We start from the raw sequence: 13,940 nt of genomic DNA, 5'->3' as shown, positions 1-13,940 counted from the left end.
CGTGTTTACGAGGGCTATCTGGCTGTATCCTAATAGATACGCTTGGCAAATACGCCCCAAAGAAGCTCCTGTACTTCTTTGGGCGTAGGGCGTTTTGCAGCGCGTTCCTACGCGCTGTAAAACGCCCAGGTGGGAACCATGCCCATAGGCAATCATTGGTTTTCACATGTTGAGCGTTTTACAGCGCGTAGGAATGCGCTGTAAAACGCCCAGGTGTGAACCAGGCCTTAAGGTAAGTGCTTTAATTAACATCAGAGACCACCTTTCATATCAAAGTCCTCTTCACATCAGCAACCGCCTTCACAGCAGAGTCCACCTTTCATATCAGAGGCCCCATTACAACAGGAGCCCCTTCACATCAGAGTCCTCAGTCCCCCTTCACATCTGCCTATAATCTTCACCACAGTGTGGCTTACTGGTGGGGGAGATTCTGGTGCAGTCTTCCCTGGATTAGCATCATGTGTTTCCATCGTCCAGCTCGCCTGCGCCTTTGAAATGCATGCCGCTGTGTGAAAACTTGAAGGCACCCCTGATAAAGTCAGGAGGCAGCCCAGGATGCCGCGGCATCATGGTTGAGACAGGCTGGTTTACACAATAGGGAGCTATATGTTCCATAAGTATAGCAATAGACCAATACCCCCAGCATTTATTTCTGGAGTGTTTAGTAGCGTAAACTACTGAACATTGCCCTGTAGTTCCTAACAAGCAGTAAAAGAACTTTGCAGAAAAAGTATAACCACAATGTAAAAAACCTTGTGGATTCCTCCAAGTGACCAAGTTCATGGAGCACATGGTCCTGTTTCCAATCCGTGTTGTGGCTGCTGAACAGCAAAGTCAAGTATTTATCAAGTCTGTATTTCCAGGAAACAATTTTAGTTCAGGCAAAGATGATATTTTTTGTACAAAATAAAAGATGAGGTTGTGTTGACTAAAGAGATACCAAATATGTCAAGCCTCAAAACTGCATACTCTGGTGAAAAATGACAGTACCCAAAATAATCAAAAGGCATGGGACTGCAGACGATACCCCAAACTATTACCTATATGAAATAAAAACACAGACAACTGCATATTGGCAAATATTAAATAACCAAAACATCAATTCACCACCATCAATTGCTTAGTCATTACAATTCAAGCAACCAAAACCATCATGTAACTGTGAATTAGTCCCCCTCGCTAAGAGGTGACAAACCACATAAAGGTGCCGCAACAGGAGAGAGGGAAGCTCGCTGAGGTGCGTTCCAACCAACTGGCTCTGATCCAAAGCAGAGTCCTCCATTATCTAGGTATAGATGCTAGCTGGAGAAGGTTCTGGAATGTTCTGGATGAGATTTCCCGCACAAACCTCCAGGCGGAATACCTGAGGTAATTTAACCACTCGCTGTCTGGGGCATGTTCTTACTATTTGCGCACACATGATAAAATATACATTGCTGGCCAGAAAACCGCTTCAGACCATCAAACAATGATATATGTTCTGAAAGCAGAGGCCCTGTAGAATAAAAAAAAATGCTAGTTGCAATTTTGTATGTGGCTCGGTTTTTGCGCAAATGTTTATCAAACCAGTATTTTTAGGAAAAAATAAACTAAATTAAAATTTAGTGCACAGAAACATAATATAATACCCAATTGTTTGGTAAAATATGAAAGACGGGGTCACGCCGGGTAAATACATACCAAACATGTCAAGCCTTAAAATTGCGATCGCCCGTGAAGCAGCAAAAAAAGTCAATACCCCAAATTTCCCATAGGGAACATTTTAAACGCTTTTACCGCTCATCAGCTTAGTGCTAACAGTGATTGATGGGCCTAGAATTATTGCTCTCACTCCGACTTTCTCTGCGATATGCAACATGTGTAGCGCAATTGTTGTTTCCGCACGTAGGCACACAGACGCGTGTTTGCGTGTGCATGTGCGTGCACATGGGGGGCGCGGGACTTTAAAAAAATGTTTTTGCATTTTGTTTATTTTTCTTATATGTTACTTACATTTTTATAATTTTTAAACACTTTTTTTTTTTTACACTAACCCTATTGCTATCACATTGGGGGATAACAAGCACCCTCTGTAATAGCAGATAGGACATGACAGGTCCTCTTTATGGAGACATCAGGGGTCAATGTCACCTATGGACCCCTAAGAAGCTGAGGAAGCAGAGATCTGCTTCCCCAGCTTCATCTCCTGGCTCTAAGAGCTGGAGACTGTGTACAGTGACACCGGAAGTGATGTAATACATATCACTTCCTGGTCCAGTGATCGCCAATGAATCTCTCTCCGATCATTGCGGGGGACCCGCCGAGCCACTCCCGGGCGGATTAGACATAAACTCATGTAGACATAGAAAAACAGAAACGGGTTTAGTTAGGTCGAACATAATTTTTTATTATCCACTTCCTAGTTTTATCTGGTGACACAGAAACAGGAAGTGGAGGAAATTTCCCCATTGGTGAGCACACTATATACAAAACAAAAAAAATAGATGGTGAGAAGCAACCATGTCTTCCCATTCAAAATCCTTTATTTTATAAACCCTAAATTCCAATGCACACTTGTGTGAACATCATACATGAACACATGTCCTTGTCATGCTCCTCATTGGTACGAGTATGGTACCTAGCTGTCTCCTGTCAGTTTATCCAACCAGGAACATGGCGCAGACACCAGCAGCGACACTTCGCAGCAGCGCCTAGCACACCACGTGCGGAGAGGAGCAGGTCACATGGTTCGGCGTCACGTCCGGCCCTCCCTCTTGGTTTCCATCTTGCTCCCCGCGTGTGTACGCGCCCGGTTTCGCGGCTTCTCGGAGGCCTTTAAACCCGCTGTGCTGACCACGTACTCCCGCCTGCAGGCTGCAGAAGGTGAGGAATGGCGGGGAGTCCGCTGGCTGTGCTCGGAGCCGGCTCTCTGCTGCTTCTGGGCTGCGGGGTGACTGTGCTGCATATTGGGGAATGGCTTGGCGTGTGTTTGCTCTGTCAACCGGGCCTGTGTTGCCCGTCTTCCTGGGTGCAGTGTGACGGTGCCGGGGCGGCCAGTTCCTGCCATAGTGTGGATGTTGTCGGCAGATAGTGTGTGAATGCAGCCTCAGGACCTGGCGGGGAACCAGGACTGGAGGATTCAGGGCAACCTGGACCAGGGGAGGTACTAGAGGGACACAGGGCTGGGGTTCCAGGGCCATTGGAGTTAGCACTGGAGAAGCCTGGACTGGGGGATTCAGGCACAGGGGAGCTGGCTCTAGGGGCTCCCCGGGAGCGGTGCGGTTGGGTTCTGGTGGGACCAGGAGCTGCTACCTTCCATCACACAATGAAGTTGCCTTCACTTCATATCTTTAAAGGGCAGGTTTTACCTTTTGTATTAAGCTGTATTGGACAATAAAGGGGCCCCAGTATTGTAACCTCCTGACAGCAGCATGGTGGGTGGGGCTCATCTGCCCCATATGAGTCGGTCTGGGGGCATTTACTTGGCGTCCTCGGAGGTCTCGCTGACAGCTCATGGTCAGGTATCCGGAGCCAGTATGATGGGTTCCTGATTGTCATCATTGTGCAGCCAATTACAGTGAACGAATAACCAGGAGCCCCTCTTGTGTTGTCACCTGTAGCAAGGGGTAAAAAATACATTTGCATTTGATAATGCTGCAGGCCAACTGTGCTTTCTCTGAAGCCTGGCCTGAAGACTTCCATGCAGTGGCATCCACCACGTCCTGCAACCCCAGTGTGTAAGGATCGAGCTGTGCTCTCCCTACCTTAAGCATTCAATGTGTGCTCTCCCTCCATGTCAGCAGCGGCCGAGTCCCTGAATGGAAGTTTTTTTTGTTTTTAAATCAGGCTTCATGGAAGTCATGCTTGGCCTACAGCAGGGGTAGGTAAACTCCGTCCCTCCAGCTGTGTGAAACTACAAGTCCATCTGTGGTTGTCAGTCTTGCACTACCTAATGGGATTGTACAGTCGTGGCCAAAGGTTTTGAGCGACACAAATATTAATTTTCACAAAGTCTGCTGCTTCAGTTTGTATGATGGCAATTTGCATATACTCCAGAATGTTATCAAGAGTTATCAAGTCAATTGCAATTGGTGGCAAAGTCCCTGTTTGCCATGAAAATGAATTTAATCACCCAAAAAAACATTTCCACTGCATTTCAGCCGTGCCACAAAAGGACCAGCTGAGGACATGTCGGTGATTCTCTCGTTAACACAGGTGTCAGTGTTGACCAGGACAAGGCTGGAGACCACTCTGGCATGCTGATTGAGTTAGAATAACAGACGGGAAGCTTTAAAAGGAGGTTGGTGCTTGAAATCATTGTTCTTCCTCTGGTAACCATGGTTACCTGCAAGGAAACGCATGCAGTCATCATTGCTTTGCACAAATAGGGATTCACAGGCAAGGCTATTGCTGCTACTAAGATCAACCATTTATCGGATCATCAAGAACTGCAAAGAAAGAGGTCCAATTGTTTGAAGAAGGCTTCAGGGCGCCCAAAGAAGTCCAGCAAGCACCAGGACCATCTCATAAAGTTGTTTCAGCTGTGGGAACGGGGCACCGCCAGTGCAGAGCTTGCTCAGGAAAGGCAGCAGGCAGGTGTGAGGGCATCTGCATGCATAGTGAGGATATAGAGGATGGCCTGGTGTCAAGAAGGGCAGCAAAGAAGCCACTTCTCTCCAGGAAAAACATCAGGGACAGACTGATATTCTGCAAAAGGCACAGGGATTGGACTGCTGAGGACTGGGGTGAAGTCATTTTCTCTGATGAATCCCCTTTCCCATTGTTTGGGGCATCCGGAAAATACCTTGCCTGGAGAATAAAAGGTGAGCGCTAACATCAGTCCTGTGTCATGCCAACAGTAAAGCATCCTGAGACCATTCATGTGTGGGGTTGATTCTCAGCCCAGGGAGTGGGCTCACTTACAATTGTGCCCATGCACACAGCCATGAATAAAGAATGGTACAAAAACATCCTCCAAGAGCAACTTCTACCAACCATTCAAGAACAGTTTGGTGACAAGTAATGCCTTTTCCAGCATGCTGGAGCACCTTGCTACAAGGCAAAAGTGATAATTAAGTGGCTTGGGGAACAAAACATCCAAATTTTGGGTCCATGACCAGGAAACTCCCCAGACCTTAATCCCATTGAGAACTTGTGCTCAATCCTCAAGAGGCGTGTGAACAAAAAACCCCACAAATTCTGGCAAACTACAACCATTGATTACTCAAGAATTGGCTGCCATCAGTCAGGATGTGGCCCAGAAGTTGACTGACAGCATGTCGGGGCGAATTGCAGAGGTCTTGAATAAGAAGGGTCAGCACTGCAAATATTAACTCTTTGCATAAACTTAATGTAATTGTCAATAAAAGCCTTTGACATTAATGAAATGCTTGTAATTATACTTCAGTATACCAGAGTAACTTCTGACCAGAAGATCTTAAAACACTGAAGCAGCAGACTGAAAATTAATATTTGTGTCAGTCTCAACTTTTGGCCAGGATTGTAGTTGCACCACAGCTGGAGGGGTGACGTTTGCCTGCCCCTGTCCTACAGGATTACAAGTTGGCCCAATTTGTCTCCATTGAAGAATTTTTTTTTTTTTGTATTGTACTTTTTAATAGAAAGGTGAACTAGCCCTTTAAAGTAGTATCAATGCTCAAACGGTTTTATTTTTTAAAATAATGGGCCATGAAAAGCATCATGTGTCCATAACAGCTCCAACTCTCTTAGCTTGACTTCTTCGAATCTCCTGTCCAGTACAAGATCCCAAGGGACAGAGCGGACTCTAGCAACTGTACATCTACTAGCTTGGATTGAGAAGGGGGGCAGGGAGTGGCTTGCCTTGCTGTGTTTGTGGAGAGACCTGTCTCCCAGCACACACAAGGGTGGCTCTGTAGGACCCTGCAAGGGAAATCAGTCACCCTAAAATAAGATATCGGGACCAGTGCTCAGGGGATCAGCTTATTCTGCAGGAAGCTAAAACTTATACATCAAGAAGCAGCATCCATTAGTGAGTGATTTCATCAGCATTTCAAATGGCTTTAAAACCTTTTTTAGTATCACTTTAAATGCCATGTAAGTTCATGATTTTGACTTTGTATCAGCTATGTGTCATATCTTTCACAACAGCACTCTTGAGGGAGAGGCAGCCTTAGGAGCTAATCAGGGATGCTGCATGCCAATGTGCTGACATGGAATATGCTAACAGGAGAGAACAGAGTGATGAGCACATCCTTCTGCTCCTTCACTGACCATTCACACGCTGGGGGTAAAGGTGACAACTGTTTAGCTGCCAGCGAGAGGTAAAATCTGCATATTTCATGGGTTAGATTATCACACTGGGCTGTCTATATTACCCCCCACCGAGGCTGTACCCTACTGTAAGGAGATTTTATTCTTTATTTATAAATGGCACCTTTCAGTCTGGTTTTCATTTGTTCCTTTTTAGATGAAAGAAACAATCATGAATCAAGAAAAGTTAGCCAAGCTGCAAGCACAAGTGCGCATTGGTGGAAAGGTAAGCTGCTTTTCTTTATCTTGTATATTGTTTTACTGAATAGAAATATGATGCATCCGTTGTAGAAACGCCTCGGTTTTGCTCCTAGTTCTCCAATTTCTGGTAATGTAGAAATATTTGTTTTTCCTTCTGCATGTGGAGCAGTGACAGTCTGATTTTGGGGTGCATGACTGAAGAGGTATACTATTGTAGCCATAACATGACGATATTCACTGATCAGTCCATTTCTATGTGTTCTGAGACATGTTCTTTTCTAAGAACTTGCTTGCTCACCTTTCAGTTTCCTTGTTGAGTACAACCGTGAGAAAGCTCACCCAGCTCTGTAATGCTTGCATTACTTTCACCAATTTCATCTTTTATCCGAGATCTTTAGATGTCCATGTTGGTGATGTGTGCAGTGAATATACCGTATTTTTCGCTCCATAAGACGCACTTTTTTCCCCCCAAAAGGAGGGGGAAAATGTGCCTGCGTCTTATGGAGCGAATCCCGGCGCCCGAGACATGCAGTTTCGGTGCGCCGGGCGAGTAGTAGGAGCCACTGCTCGTTTAATACGAGTGATCTAATGAGATCACTCGTATTAAAGCCGAGCAGCGGCGGCGGCAATCGGGTTCAGCAGTAGGAGCCACTGCTTGTTTAATACGAGTGTTTTAATGAGATCACTCGTATTAAAACCGAGTAGCGACGATGGAGATCACCATAGAGCAGACTTTCTTCGTCTGCTCTGTGTGATCACTGAGACCGTGGCGCTGTAATCACAGCGCCACCTGTCTCAGCGGTCACTAACTGCAGCTTCTGTCATAGAAGCTGTGACAGAAGCTACAGTCTGTCGAGTGCTCCATAAGGCGCGCCGGACCTCCCTGCGTCCTATGGTCCGGTGCGTCTTATGGACCACAAAGTACGGTACTTTACCAGGGATTTGTACTATAAACTGCAGTATCACCCAGTTCATGGATCTGCTGTACCCTACTCACTAATATTCAACCATTTTGTTTGTACCGGTGACTGTGCAAGGAAACTATCATTCTCCAATAGTCCAATAAAATATTTATTGATATCTGCATATACTTCAATCTTTCCCATAACGTCTTCCAGGACAGCATCACGAGATGGGATCTCCTCATGCTGTCCTGGAAGACTAATGGAAATAGAGTTACCGGTAAGTCCTAACTCTGAATATCAGATATGTATATCTCCAGACCCCCTGGGGGTAAAAGATTATGGTTGAACTGATGCCAACATTTGCTCTTGGCTGGCCATAATTGGCCCTGTGGTGAACATTTCCACGCAAAGCTTGTGTTGTATACCTTGGGTTACATTTTTATAATGCTTACATTGAGACTGATGGTAACTCTTTTTAGGGTAGTTGAGAAAAATTATTTCTACTAAAATGAATGCAAGTGGGCTTGTTCCAGGTCATCAAATGATGGCCTCCAAAAGCAATGCATCCCTCTAGAAGCCATATAACATACTACAGAAATCTAGGTTAGTGGGTTTTGGAGGCTGGGCTGTGTTGCTTTGGTGGAAGCCTTAAACCACAGGTGTCACATAGAAGGCCCAAGGGCCAAAAACGGCCCACCATGAGATCCTGTCAGGCACGCCAGTCCTGTGCTGCGTACTGGCAAGGCAACTGGGCAGTGACAACAAACGAGCGGGTGGCCCAGGAGAACACCATTACAGGGCTAGCAAATTATGGGGCATCGTCCGAAGGACCCAGCTAGCAGCTCTGTGATATTAGACTCTCCTCTCTCTGACTGGTGTTCCTGGCTTGGACTTGCAGTCTCATTTCCAGCCCGTGTGAGGTAAAGAGCAGATCCAACAGGAGGACATTGAGGTGACTACTTGCCGTTATGGAAGAAAAGAACATAGTTGAACTTGAAGGTTTCAAATTCAACTATTTTCTATTCTATAATGGCCTTGTATACTTTTAGGAAGGCAGTAATCATACAGCCTCGTATCAATAGGTGAACGAAAAGTCACAGCATGCCCTCATTGTCCCCGCGTGCACACCTCCCACATATCGCTGTTCCGTGGGTGATGTTGAATAAGGGTATGCTGGGACTTGTAGTTCCATGAGTGATATGTGGTGGGTGTATAGGGACTGATCATATGCTGGGACTTGTAATCAGGGAACCAATGCCCTCATTTTCCCTATACGCCCCCCACATATCACCGTTCCCTGGGTGATAAGTGGGGTGTGTACAGAGACAAGGGCATGCCTGGACTTCTAGTTCCCTGAATGATGTGTGGTGTGTTTAGGAACAATGAGGGCATGCTGGGACTTGTAGTCAGGTGCCCCTTGTTTACTGTTTTGCTGGAATCCACAAGTTTTGTTCAAGAAAGTACTTTTTTGTGAAGTGATATTAAAGTCCGGCTCTTGGTCATTTTGGATTTAACACCCCTGCCTTAAATAATTTTTCTTCACCCTTTTTAAGGGGACAGCCCGCAGAAAGAAGAAGGTTGTCCACAGAACAGCTACTGCAGACGATAAGAAACTACAGTTCTCCTTGAAAAAGCTTGGTGTGAATAACATCTCTGGCATAGAAGAGGTGAGTTCTTTCCATCTGGATTTCTACAAAGTTCTACAGTGCTGACAATATTCAACATTTTCCGCTCGTCGCCTATACATCGGTGCAGGTTTTCTATGTTGTTGTGTCCATAAGTATTGGTAGGATTTTCATTCTGGAAGAATGCTTCTGTACTCCCAAAACAGTTTCTTGTAATGCTAATGCACGGCATATAATCCTGGATTGGGGTGATTACAGGAACAGCAGGGTCCTAAAACCTAGCTAATATAAGTTCACCTGCAGAGGTATTAACACATTCTCTGTAGAGTACAGGTCCACTTAAAAAGTGGAAGTTAAGGGTTTCTTGTAAATGGTGCTGACAGGCGGATTTGATGTAACACAAGAGAACGCTTCACGGTTGAGTTTCTTCTGTCAGATCCTTCTTCCTGCCTGTCAGCACTTTTTTTTTTTTCTTTTTTTTGTGCACTATGGTTCCATTCACACATAGCGGTTGAACAATCAGCTCACTTTTCCACGTGGTACGAAAACGCGCACATTTTAACATGCGGATTCCGCATGTTTTTCGGCTACTACTATAGCCAGAACGTGTGGAATCTGCCCAGACTATTGCGCCTAGACTGTTTTGCGCGATGTGCGTTTTCATGCCGCACAGATGTCACGCAGGTGTGAACAAGGTATATTGGGAAATATTTGTGTTTTGCGCGGTTCGACGCGTACGAATACGTGCGTGAAAACTTCTAATGTGTGAATGAGCCCTCAGCCAAGCATACACAGCTCAGTGCACAGGCTCGACAGTATTCTTTGCCAAGATGTAGTAATTCCCCTGTGCATGCATGGGTGTTACCTCATCTGAGCCTGGCCAATCAAGTGGCTGAAGACTTAAAACCCTGAAGACCGGGGTGAAAATGGGAGTGCCAGTGAGGGAAGAGAGCGCTGGCATTTCATTGCTGAAGGTGATCACTTTTTTTTTTTAAACTCCCGATTTAAGTTTAACTATCAATAGTAACTAGAATGCCTGTGGAAGCTGCATTTAAAACAGAAGTGTAGTAAGGTGCATGTGAACAGATTTCTAAATCTGGGTCACCTAATGGACTGGTGAGGATCTCCCATGAACTCCCATACACAAATATTCACCAGTACTGCTGAAGTCATAATTGGGCTGCCACAATCGCAACTCTGGGATCCCTTTAAAAAAAGAATAATCACAAAAATAATCACATTAAAAGTATCTTTGGATTAGAGCAATGTTTGCCGCCTCCACTTGATGCACACTGACAGAGTATTCATGTACGTTATACATATGTAAAACACTAATAGGCTGAGGTTATTCTGATTTACAGTTATGTCTTTGCCTTTGTAGGTCAACATGTTTACAAACCAAGGGACAGTTATTCATTTCAACAATCCCAAAGTTCAGGCTTCCTTGGCTGCCAACACCTTCACCATCACAGGTCATGCTGAGACCAAACAGCTCACAGAGATGTTGCCCAGTATCCTGAACCAGCTTGGAGCAGACAGCCTCACCAGCCTGCGAAGACTTGCAGAGGCCCTGCCAAAACAATGTAAGTCAAGCCTGCAATAAGTAGTTTTATTCTTTTTCTTTTTTTGTGTAGGCATTCCATCTTTAGGAAGTTATGACCGGCTGAATGCAGAATGTCTGTGCAATGCTTGTCTTGAATGTGTATATTGGGTGAAGTAGTAGTTTTATATGGTTATCCTTTGCTGCCTGCTCCACCCGATAGAGAACATGGTATAGGTGAGTGAGTAGGAGAAAACAAATGACTGCCTGTGTACCCATAGTACCAGGCATTTCTGAATTCCCATCCTCTGGCACAGGAGACACCTTGTAGCATGTTAAATCTGTCACAGTACACTTGGCTGCACTCATTCAGTCAAATTAAGACCAAAGATTGAATGAAGAAATAAGCCTATGCACTGACTTACTTGGGGTCTTGTACTCATGAAAGCCAAACGGCTCTTGCTTGTTGAATATGGAGATCAGTTTAGACTTAAGGATCATATTAAACTGTTAGAACCATAATTGTACGGATTTGCCCTCACATTCTAAGTGGCAGTCACCAGCACATTTAATTCATAGTGCCCTCCTTACCATCTTGTATTGTAACTGTAATGTCTTCCTTATATTGTAAAGCGCTGCACAAACTGTTGGCGCTATATAAATCCTGTATAATAATAGCTTCAGCCATAGATTTGACCCATTCTAGGAGAGATGGTGTGCTTTAGAGCCAGGTTTATGGATTACAGTACAGGACTGCATTTTCTACTAACTGTTCTTGGTTTGTATAGACTTGTGTTCTGATTTTTGTGTAACTCATATATAGGTGGTAAACTTAATAGGTGCACAGCATGTGCACGCTTATCTACAGTTGAGAACAATAGATTTTAATGGTCCTCTTATAGCATGCATCTGAATTTTAATGGTCCTCTTATAGCATGCATCTGAATTTAAATAGCAATAACTATTATTGTACACTTACAAAAGAATACTCATTTAAAGTAATACATAGCCAGTTGTTGGCACCTGGTGGGCATATGCATTGTAGTAGTAGACAAATGACTTCAGTTTTATGGTAAAATCTGTATATTTTGGAGATTGGCATTAGTAGAATACTGTCTTGTGTTAACAATTGCTTGCTTTATTTTAGCTGTAGATGGTAAAGCACCGCTTGCTACTGCAGAGGAAGAGGATGATGAAGTTCCTGGTAAGTGTTTAATTCTTGTTTTTACTGATTGTATAATCAAACATTTTCTTTGCCTAATGACTTAGTACTTGATGCTGGATGTCAAGGGACTTAACCCTTTCACAGCCAAGACATTTTTTGCATACATGTTACAATTCACATTTAAGGCCTAAAAATTAATCAACCCCCAACACTGGGGGGAAATTTATCAAAACTGCAACCAATCTGCTTCATTTTCAAATCTTACCTGTGCAAAAGGAAGAGAGATGATGATTGGTTGCCATGGGCAACTGCTACAGATTCCGCCTGCTCTAGTTTTGATTCCCCATAATATAATCTGTATGTATGTTCTGAAAGCAAAGACCCCGTATGAAATAAAAAGGTGGCAGTTGCAAACTTTTACATTGCACAATATTAGCACTAGTCTTTATGAAACCGCTCACTTTTGGGGAAAAAAACACAAGTAAATGTTAGGGCCCAAAAACACAATGTAATACCCATTTTTTTGTGAAATATATAAAAGATGGTTGCAAAGAGAATCGATACCCAACACGCCCAGGCTCAAAATTGCCCGCATCCGTGAAACGGCGACAAAACACAGTACCCCCGAATTGTCCATAGGCAATGGTTTTTAAAAGCCCCTACAGGTCATCAGATCAGAGAAATCTGCGAATATTTGCCCTAGAATTATTGCTCTCACGAGGGGCGCCCGATGCGTGTTTACATTAATACACACTTGCGGGGGACTTTTTTTTAAATTAAATTTACATTCGCAATTTTTTTATCGCATATATGTGGTGACAAGTACTGTTTAGCACTTGTTACTCCACCCAAACTAGTTCTGGAGGAATTGACAAAGGTGGTTTGCAGAATTTAGTTAAACATTTGAGTTGTTTTGAAAGTTGAACTTCAGGCAGTAATAAAACTTACAAATGAATGCAGCTCCGTATTCATGAATACATCAATACATGTGATTTGTTAAATGCAAGATCAATGTACGATCATGACTTAGTTTTAGGTTACTGCAGTCTGTGTGCACCAAAGCTCAGACTTGGAGAGGGCATAGTAGTACAGGTAGCCAATCCATTCATGTGCTAACAAGGAGCAGAGTGAGATTCAGGGTGTTGCTTCTCCTTCACTGTCCAATCACAAGCTGAGGTTGGGGAGGAGACCTGTAAGTGTCAACTGCAGTATAGAGTGATGTGTCCAGACTGGCAGAGCTGTGTAGACCTCAGAACTGTATATCATTGGCAGATCAGATCTAAAATATGTATTTAATTTTGGTATTTGCTTTGCATTGAGTTTTTATTCTTTGCATAAACTGGGTTTCATTTGCATTCTTTTCTTTTTTGCAGAACTAGTTGAGAACTTTGACGAAGCCTCAAAGAACGAATCGGTCTAAACTGAAACCATTATGGAGCTTGAAAAGCTGAACAGAGCTGCTATTTTATATTGTGACTTATCTATTTGTGCTTTTTGTTTTTGACCCAATGAGATTAAAGTTGAATTCCTTTTAATATGTTCAATATGTAGCAGCTCGATTCAGTTACTTTCCGTGCATACCCCTTGCCATTGCGGCCCAGCTGAACTAAAGACAACTAGAAATAAAGATTGATCATACGTTAAACATTACTGAGCTATGTGTTTTAGTGTTCTATATAGTTGATGGGATTGGCTGATCTCCCAAAAGACTCCATGGCTTATTTACACTCTGCAAACATTTTTGGAATTGAACATAGCATTCTGTTTACACTGCAGCTATTCCAATATCGGTACATGGGTATTGTGTACCTCCTTGCTTCGTACAGAGATAAAGGTACAGCCAAATGGTACTGTTCTCCAATACATGGTACATGCTGCTGCGAGACACAACATGTGGAAGCACATTGATATATTTTGCATTAGGATAGGGCTTGATATAAGTCCATTACAAACTTCTATTTTGAAATTAAAACTGATCATACTTGGGATGCAAATGTGTGTGTGGCAAAATCTAAAGATGCAGATGTTGAGAACGTCCTACAAAGCAGTCACTGCATTGTGTGAACTGAGTGCACTGCTTGGCAGAAATGCTTCATGTACGATATCTTTGGAGCTGCAATGGAAAAAGATTTTTGTCAATAAGCCCAACCTCACGATGAGTAGAAGGACGCAAGAAGCCATTCCGCACAATACAGTTATCTTTTAATAAACTTTAGATGTATGAATTTTCAACA

At 43.7% G+C, this 13,940-nt stretch overlaps 1 protein-coding gene across 1 annotated transcript; it reads left to right on the top strand.

Annotated features, from left to right (window-relative positions):
• The first annotated feature begins 2,711 nt into the window (after positions 1-2,711).
• BTF3 (basic transcription factor 3) lies at positions 2,712-13,356 on the top strand. Its single transcript, XM_018558240.1, has 6 exons — positions 2,712-2,862; positions 6,428-6,496; positions 8,930-9,043; positions 10,383-10,584; positions 11,689-11,745; positions 13,080-13,356. Exons 2-6 carry the CDS (start codon positions 6,428-6,430, stop codon positions 13,124-13,126), a joined length of 489 nt encoding a protein of 162 aa, XP_018413742.1. The 5' UTR covers positions 2,712-2,862; the 3' UTR covers positions 13,127-13,356.
• Positions 13,357-13,940: the final 584 nt, after the last annotated feature.

Source organism: Nanorana parkeri, unplaced genomic scaffold (assembly GCF_000935625.1).
Source record: "Nanorana parkeri isolate BGI_ZX_2015 unplaced genomic scaffold, ASM93562v1 scaffold327, whole genome shotgun sequence".
NCBI lineage: Eukaryota > Metazoa > Chordata > Amphibia > Anura > Dicroglossidae > Nanorana > Nanorana parkeri.
The sequence above is the reverse complement of the archived record's forward strand: the minus strand, read 5'-3'. Positions and strand labels throughout refer to the sequence as shown.

Excerpts from the sequence above, each read along its gene's own strand:
- BTF3 (XM_018558240.1), top strand. The coding sequence starts at position 6,428 with ATGAAAGAAACAATCATGAATCAAGAAAAGTTAGCCAAGCTGCAAGCA. Across the intron at positions 9,044-10,382 it reads ACATCTCTGGCATAGAAGAG|GTCAACATGTTTACAAACCA; the intron begins GTGAGTTCTTTC and ends TTGCCTTTGTAG. Across the intron at positions 10,585-11,688 it reads AGAGGCCCTGCCAAAACAAT|CTGTAGATGGTAAAGCACCG; the intron begins GTAAGTCAAGCC and ends GCTTTATTTTAG.